At 36.9% G+C, this 8378-nt stretch overlaps 1 protein-coding gene across 2 annotated transcripts; it reads left to right on the top strand.

Moving 5' to 3' along the window:
- The first annotated feature begins 286 nt into the window (after positions 1 to 286).
- On the top strand, positions 287 to 2470 carry LOC106514977 (ribosyldihydronicotinamide dehydrogenase [quinone]). Of its 2 annotated transcripts, none has more exons than XM_014004530.1 (6): positions 287 to 327; positions 1335 to 1499; positions 1582 to 1712; positions 1789 to 1902; positions 1968 to 2069; positions 2135 to 2470. In XM_014004530.1, exons 1-6 carry the CDS (start codon positions 324 to 326, stop codon positions 2429 to 2431), a joined length of 813 nt encoding a protein of 270 aa, XP_013859984.1. In that variant the 5' UTR covers positions 287 to 323; the 3' UTR covers positions 2432 to 2470. The 2 variants fall into 2 exon arrangements, with proteins under 2 accessions (XP_013859984.1, XP_013859982.1); XM_014004528.1 differs by lacking the exon at positions 287 to 327 and adding an exon at positions 1080 to 1185.
- The last annotated feature ends 5908 nt before the right edge of the window (positions 2471 to 8378 follow it).

The following is an 8378-nucleotide window of genomic DNA, read 5'->3' as shown; positions in this document are numbered from 1 at the left end:
GCGTGCATACAGGCCATGGTGGTTCAGTGCATTACTTATTGTTTTCTTTGAAACAAACGTACCTGCTAAGTTAATAAGTTGGTCAATTTCAAGTTTGACTTTGACTCAGAAATAGTTATTGCTTCATAAACCTCTGTGTGTGTGTGTTTTATTTATTTATTTTTAAAGTACCGATTTAAATACCGTTTAGGAACGGGTACCATTTTGAAAGTATCGATTTGGCACTGGTATCGAAATAAAACCTTTCAAAACCCAACCCCAGCTGAGTGTCACTAAACTAGCTTTTGAAAAAGTATCAGCTCTAGTCTGCTTGTGGCATCAAAATGGGTAAAGATGTCTTTATTTGTGAAACAGTTTGTGTGCACTCTGTATTAAGTGAGTATGCAACAACAACAAAAACAGCCAATTCTGTGTAACTGAATGACTGCTAATGAGATTGCCTTTTGTTTCTACTTTTTTATTAATTTTATAGTTTTGAAATTTGATTTCTTTTACAAGACTCTCTGTGATTTTCTAATACCTCAAACAACCAAAAGTGGTGATGTTCAAAAGAACAGAAGTCACACAGATGACAGGACACTGCTTCATAAAACCTGTATGGTCAAAGTTACACATCCACATGTGGTTTTGAAATCTTTGTCTGCTTAATGTTTATTGGTTGTTGACAAACAACAAATTGATGCCTTACTGCTACAAACTGGTCTGGAGTTTGGACCAGATTGGCACACAGGGTTTATATTTTATTATACAAAAGAGCTCATTTGAGGTGACTAAATATTATCTGATAACTTTTACGTTTTGAATCATTTCTAATTAAATGAACTAAATCTAGTTTCACTTTGGATCAACTGCTGTCTTTATTCCTCATATTTCTGACAGTGTAACATAACTATTGCCTCAACAGAATTCTCACTGGCCATTGCAAAGCTTCCCTAAAATGAAGAATGCTGTTTAGCCCAGTCTGCCCAAATCTGAAACTTGGTTTGACATCATGAACASTWAAGGATTTACACAAAGGGCCAGCYGACTGATTGATGGGTTTMATTGCTGATTGCCAACACCTGAGCCAGCCTGAACTAAACGTGTGTATAAAAGCAGCATGATGACAGTTTGCTGCATGCTGAGCATCACTAAACCAGCTTTTGAAAAAGCATCAGCTCTAGTCTGGTTGTGGCATCAAAATGGGTAAAAATTTGTGAAATAGTTTGTGTATACTCTGTTTTAAATGTGTATGCAACAACAACAACAACAACAACAACAACAACAAAAAAAAACAGTCAATTCTGTGTAACTGGAGGACTGCTAATGAGTTTGTTTTTCTACTGTTTTTGCAGCAAAGAGAGTGCTGATCATTTATGCCCATCAGAGCTCTGGTTCATTCAATGCTGCAGCTAAAAATGYTGCTGTGGAGGTTCTGACTGCTCAGGGCTGCACAGTGGAAGTGTCTGACCTGTATGCTATGAACTTTAAAGCCACAGCCACTGCTGAGGACATTAAAGGTAGGTGGGGAATATTAGTAAATTTTCTCGGTGGGGGTAAGTTTCATTGTGTTTTTTTTTTTAACTATTATTTAAATTCCAGGAGAAGTGAGTAATGCTGAGAACTTCTGTTACCTGAAGGAGAGCAGGCTTGCTTGGGAAGAAGGACGGCTGTCAGATGACATTACTAAAGAGCAAACTAAAATCACTGAGGCTGACCTGATCATATTTCAGGTAATGTCTTTTAGCAGTAAAGTCCATACTAAGTCACTGTCCTGTTTTTACCAGTACTGTGATCTTTCCTCTGTAGTTCCCCCTCTACTGGTTTGGCTTTCCTGCAATCATGAAGGGTTGGATGGACAGAGTGCTCACTCATGGATTTGCCTATTCCCAGGAGAAGCGTTACAGCCAGGGAGTCTTCAAGGTGATGCTCTGATCACATAATGTAGGTCTTTAAAAAGAACTTGCTAATGTGTTTTTAGAGACAGGGACAAGAAGGCCATGTTGTCCTTCAGCACTAGATCTTCTGAATCCATGTTCAGTCCAACTGGCATCGATGGGGACATGAACGTCACACTGTGGCCTCTGCAGGTATTTTGTATTAAATTATTCAGAGTAAAATTGGTGCTTTCCTTAAAAAGATTTTCTCTCTGCAGAATGGCATCCTGCACTACTGTGGCTTCCAGGTTCTGGCCCCTCAGATCTTCTGGGCTCCAGCATCTGCAGCTGACAAAGATTGTAAATCCATGTTGGAGGCCTGGCGTACACGACTGCAGGGGCTCCTGGAAGAGAAGCCCCTGTCCTTCTTCTCTCTGGATTGCTTTGATGAGAAGACCTTCCAGCTGAAACCTGAAGTTCAGGAGCAACATGCCAGCCAGGAGTTTGGTCTGACTGTGGGCATCCATCTGAACAAGCCTCTGCCTCCCCACAACCAGATGAAGGCTGGATGCTGATTTATTTCTTGTACATCAATAAAAGCTGGTTTAGTTTAATTTGTTTAAAGGTGTTGTAAATAGACAAATGGGCTCTAATCCAGTGATTTCTCATTCTGAATTTGATCTACAAAGTTACAACCCAATCCCATATACTCGTGCATCACGTAACTAGTGACATTTAGTCTTTATCACTTGTGTTGTATGTTGAATATAAATCAATTGCTCAAGGGTCCCCCCCCCACACATTCGACTTGAATCTCAGTACTGGTCAATTATTAATGCAATGATGATATTCAGCGAAGATGACTTTATTTTAAAGTCRTGTAAGTCAATGTCATCACTAGTGCACATAAAACCAACAACATGCAAATTAAAAGCTCTTCCTCAAAGGATCATCACATATTTGCAAACTGTTAAACTTTTTACTCCATTGACAAGTCTCTSGTTTCTCTCTCTGTATATATGAGAGAACATGGCACTATTCAGACATAGGTCTACGGGGGAAAAAAAAACTTGTTGTAATCCATCCTCGTTTGCATTGAACAAATGCTGATGGCCATGTGTCACCAGTCACATTCCAGTGAGACATTAAGGGTTCTCGTGGTTTAAATATACCTGAGAAGATTTCAGGCAATGATTCTCTGTAGTCTCAGCTTACAATTGAAATTCAGCACAGCATTTCAAAAAAGACTTGGACTTTATTTTTGTCAGTGTGCCCCAGGACCAGCTGTGGCTATGCTAGCTTACCACCATGTGTGAATGAAGTGGAAAGTGTTTTCAAGTTTGTATAAGTACTTGATAAAATGCCATAAGTTCAAGCTATTTAACATTTTATACGGTTTTAATTTGTACTTAGCATTGTGACTCAACCAATTTTTTTTTCCATAAAGGAAAGTAGTTGTGCACACCCTGAACTTATACAGCATCAGTGTGAGTGCTGGGCTCTGAAAAACACAGTTTAAGACCCTTGTAATACCAGTTCAAGTCTTAATCAGGAATATTTTTGTTTTAAAATCAACTTGAAGATTAAAAGCAAATCATAGAAAAATGTGAACTTCTTCACAAATGCTGATAGAAGTGCAAAAACAGTCATGTTTTTTTATATCACAAGGCTAAATTTACACATCATCTGTTGGGAGATTCTCATGATCAAAATCTGTGGCTGGAGTTGACTTCAATACATTTAATAGTCTGGTAAACAATACAAAACTCCCACTATTAGTTTTTCATCTATTCTTTACAAAACAATTAATGCTAATACCTGCAGAGGAAGTAATTCTGTTTCAGTACCAGGAAAGTAAGCAGTGATTTAGAGTCTACTGCCAAATTAGGTGGTAATCAGACCTTTATTGTGTTTGAAGCAAATTAGCAATAGCAATTAATGTGTCTTAAATAGAAACAGTGCAGACACCATTCATTTGAATCTAATTTTTATTACTTTGACTCTGACAATATTCATCAGGCCCTTTGCGATTGCTCTCTTTGTTTAAATATCTAAAACAGAGTTTACTGAGTCTGTTTTTCTCATTTGAACAGAACTACTCAGTCTTTTGCATTTTTTGTAGACTTTGTGCAAAATGAATCCATGACCATGACATTATGTGAGCTGAGTGAATTAGGGCTTTTAACAATGAATTAATTGAAGAGGGTTGAGAACAAGTCAAAGCCATACAGGCTCATCTGGGACTTGTTCTGCCTTCCTAAAGGCCTGGAATCTGAACATGAGAGTTTTAAATATGTTAATGAGCATTATCTAAGACTCTTGACACAGTCTAAGCCTCACCATGATTTCCTTTTGGCAAATCCATCATGAATCCCTCAAGCACACTCCTGTTCTTCCAATAATACTCCCTCCATCACTGTTGCTTCGCATTTTTTTATTGTCTTAATTATCCATCTTCTCCCATGAATTCCTCCCTTTTCTCCTTTTAATTCCCACCTTTATCTTGCTCTGGTGTTGGGGATGTAGCCTGTAGACGTGTCAGGATACAGCTAACATGTTCTGTTTCGCCTCGAGCCAATTTTCTTGTGCCCATTAGACGGGACTCAGAGGAAAGAGACAACCAACAAACATGTTCTGCCCACCCACGGATGCCAGAATGCATTTCCATAAACAAAATGACACACATTTACATTTAAAAACACAAAGGAATATTTTATCATTAAACTGGAAAAACACCCCACCCGAGGACAAGCTGTTGTTTTTCAAGTCAAAATTAAAGCTTGCTGTAGGAAATTGATTCAATTAAATAAAAAATTAAATGTATTGATATTTTTTATTTGTCTCATAAGGTTTCCGAATAGTTTTGTTGTCTTTATTGAGTCTGCAGCATTAGTTAACTTTTTAGATTTCAATTTGAGGATGAAATGAGCCATATTCCCAAACATTATGGGAACATTTTAATGTTTGTTTTCTTCATTATGCAAATAGCATTATTACAATCCAACACAAGCATTTGCTCAATTGAACACGTCCTAATGTTGCTAACAGATCAGTTATGTTGACGGCTGCGTTTTCATTGACACCTTTCATATTGCTTGCTGATGATTTTATTACCTTAAATAAACGCTTTATAAATAATATGCAGGTGTAGACTTTCAGCCATCCAGGCCAAGGTAAATCCAAAAAAAGGGGGGCATAAAAGTAAAGACAAAAACAAACTCAGCTCTTTACTTTTCTTAAAAAGATTTTGTTTCCCCATTCAGGAAGCATGCTTGAATAAAAACTGAGGAGTTCGTAGTTGGCCGACATAGTGAACAAACCTTACTGTGTCCTCACTGTATGTGTGTGTATTCAAAAAAACAAACATCAAGTGTGTTGGCTGCACATTAGGAAGTCCAAAGCACAGATTCAGTATGCAATGACCAACATCTCTACCCTCCCTTTAAAGGTGTGTAACTGTGTAAACACACAGTTACACACAAAATACAAAAAAAGTGTTCTTTCAAATCCTGTTTACTGAGATTGCTTCCCTGATAAAAATATTACATTCTCTTTACAACACTTTCATACGTTTTTAGTACACAGACACAAACTGTGTTTAGGAGGAAAGACTCGTAATGAGACAACCCCAACCCCTTTGTATGCAAGACTGTACAGATTTAGTAATAGTGACAAATTCTATCGGAAAAAGCAATAATGGTTTGTGCTCCAACGACAAAGTGGGAATAAAGTAGCTTTACYGCACTGACATCTCTAATAATAGGGCCAGAGAGGAAGAAAGGAAGCAGCTCAATCCATTGACTTCCTCTCTCTGCCCTGATTATTACACATCAATGGTGCCAAGACCCAAACAAAGAGTCCTCTGCATCTGATACCACATCTCATTTGTTGTCATCAAATCACTACAATTTAGGAACTTAAAAAACGTTTTGATAAACATGCTTTAGATTGGATGGTGCAGAGATTGAGCTAGAACATGGCTATTTAATTGCATCCACATCTGTGTGTAAAAAAAGTTGCACTTTTTCTATCAATCAGTGCTATCAACCCTTTCTCTGCAGATATTTTCTGTTGTTGAGAGGAAGGCAGGATTCTGTTGTACCTTGTTAGGACAGAACTCGGGAAGCCAATCTCATGGTGCAAGTCCACACGATTGCACAAAACCAAGGATTAATCAGAGTTGTAAAGTAACTAAGTACAAATACTTTTTTACTGTATTTAAGCAGAAATTTTGTAAGTACAACTAAGTACAAATACTTTGATACTGTGTAGGAGGTGAGCTTAAAGTGAATTAAGCTTTTCCCACATCTCTCATACACAAGGTTATAAGGAAACTTTTACCAAGGTATTTCTCATTACTTGTTAATATCTTGACTGTGCTAAGTGAAATGTGACACAATAAGTGAACGTTCAGACGAGTTCAAGTTGATTCATAAAAGATTATGCAATCATTTATTTACACAAATTGAACAGATCATAAGTTACACTTGATTGGGGTTATTCCTATAACAAGCGTCAGAGTTAAATGAGATAAAACCCGCGTCCAAATTTCAATTCCCATCAACTCAGATTATTTATATAGAACAGTAAAATGTCAGTTCTGATGTTAACAACCATACAATTTTACTGGCACTTTTAGCTTAAGTTTTGGCACATTAAGAACAAGGAAAGGAGGAAAGTAATATTAGTATGTTACTACGACTTTTACTTTTATCAAAGTGTGGGTCAACTGGAACTGCATGTCTTTTCTAAGCTCAGGTTCCACATGACACGTCACTCCAAACACATCAGCTTTACCTGGTGATGTCTTCTTAAGGCACCCTCGGGGTAGGAGCTGGCTCGCCTCCGATCAGTCAGGGAACTGATGTCGGCTCGCTTACAAGTCATTGGCGAGTAGGTGTTTTTTCAGGTAACTTTCGTCTGTTTCAGTCCAAGCCAGAAAAATTCAAGCCGTATCCGGTTCCTCTTTCCAAAACAAAATCTCCCCTCGGGAGTTAAAAACACACTTTAGAGGCTTGAAGCCTCAATTTGGAACCACCGGCAGGCATGCCAGGTGCCTGGCTGTGAAGTCTTCCCTAGTTAGCTCATGGCATCAGACTTAAAGCCAAACTGGGGTTTCTCTGGAGAGAATCCCAGCTGTCTTCCTAGGTTGGAATCAGGAAGAAGAGTGTCRCTCAAAGTCATCTGGGTTAGTAAAAGAAACGGACGAACTTTGGTTCCGCCCTCAGGCTTAGAGATGAGTCAGAGAAAGAAAGATAAAGATTTGCCAGCCGGTGCCAGCCCAAGGTTAAAAATTCTGTGGTTGTTCAACAACATGATGTGATAACCTCTTTTCAGCTTTCTTCTGATAGACTCTAGGAGAAATCATTGCAAAACATTTATGATGATTAATTAACATTTCTGTTTTATAATCAGTTCTGAACCTTCTGTTAGTCCAGATAAATGAAAGATTTTCTCAGGAAAAATCCACAATTGTATTACTGTGTGAAAATAAGTAAAATAAAAACAGTGATTTGCATAAAAACACAATGAAAACATTGTAATCAGATTCTCTGTGATTTTTTATACCATTATAAATCTTTAAGGCACGATAAAAGAAAAGAAGTCATTCCACTTTTCCTGTGACAGTCATTGTCATGATTTAACAAATGCATAAACATTCTTAGTTAAACAACAAATGAACAGAACAGAAGAGATTGCTCTGTCCATTATCTGATTAAGAGAACTGAGGAGTTCTGTTCCACGGTTGGAATGACCTGTCATGGCCTAAATAGAGTTCAGTTTGTAACAGAGTTCCTGTCCTCTCGTCAGGCCTGTCCGAGGCCTGCTTAGAGGCAGTAAATCTTGTTTCTTCACTCGAGGTGACCCCTACAACTGTATTTAAGTAGAAATTTTGTAAGTACAACTAAGTATAAACACTTTGATACTGTATTTAAGTAGAAATTTTGTAAGTACAACTAAGTACAAATACTTTGATATTGTATTTAAGTAGAAATTTTGTAAGTACAACTAAGTACAAATACTTTGATACTGTATTTAAGTATACATTTTGTAAGTTAAACTAAGTACAAATATTTTGATACTGTATTTAAGTAGAAATTTTGTAAGTACAACTATGTACAAATACTTTGATACTGTATTTAAGTAGAAATTTTGCAAGTACATCCAAGTACAAATACTTTGATACTGTATTTAAGTAAAAATTTTGTAAGTACAACTAAGTACAAATACTTTGTTACTGTATTTAAGTAGAAATTTTGGTTATCTGTGCTTTACTTGAGTAATTATTTTTCAGCGTACTTTTTAATTTTACTTATTACATTTTTACAGAAGTATCTGTACTTTCTACTGACCACATTTTTTAAAAAGGTAAGAAGTAGAAAGTCGTTACTCCTATTTTATTCCAAGTTGTTATTACTTAAAAATATATTATCCTGATAAATTGTGTCTCCTGGATAGAGTGAATTTAATTGTGGTTGGATGAGAAGTAAAAAAATATACCATTCTGACACACTATTAGCT

Source organism: Austrofundulus limnaeus, unplaced genomic scaffold (genome assembly GCF_001266775.1).
Source record: "Austrofundulus limnaeus strain Quisiro unplaced genomic scaffold, Austrofundulus_limnaeus-1.0 Scaffold25, whole genome shotgun sequence".
In the NCBI taxonomy this organism is placed as follows: domain Eukaryota; kingdom Metazoa; phylum Chordata; class Actinopteri; order Cyprinodontiformes; family Rivulidae; genus Austrofundulus; species Austrofundulus limnaeus.
The sequence above is the reverse complement of the archived record's forward strand: the minus strand, read 5'-3'. Positions and strand labels throughout refer to the sequence as shown.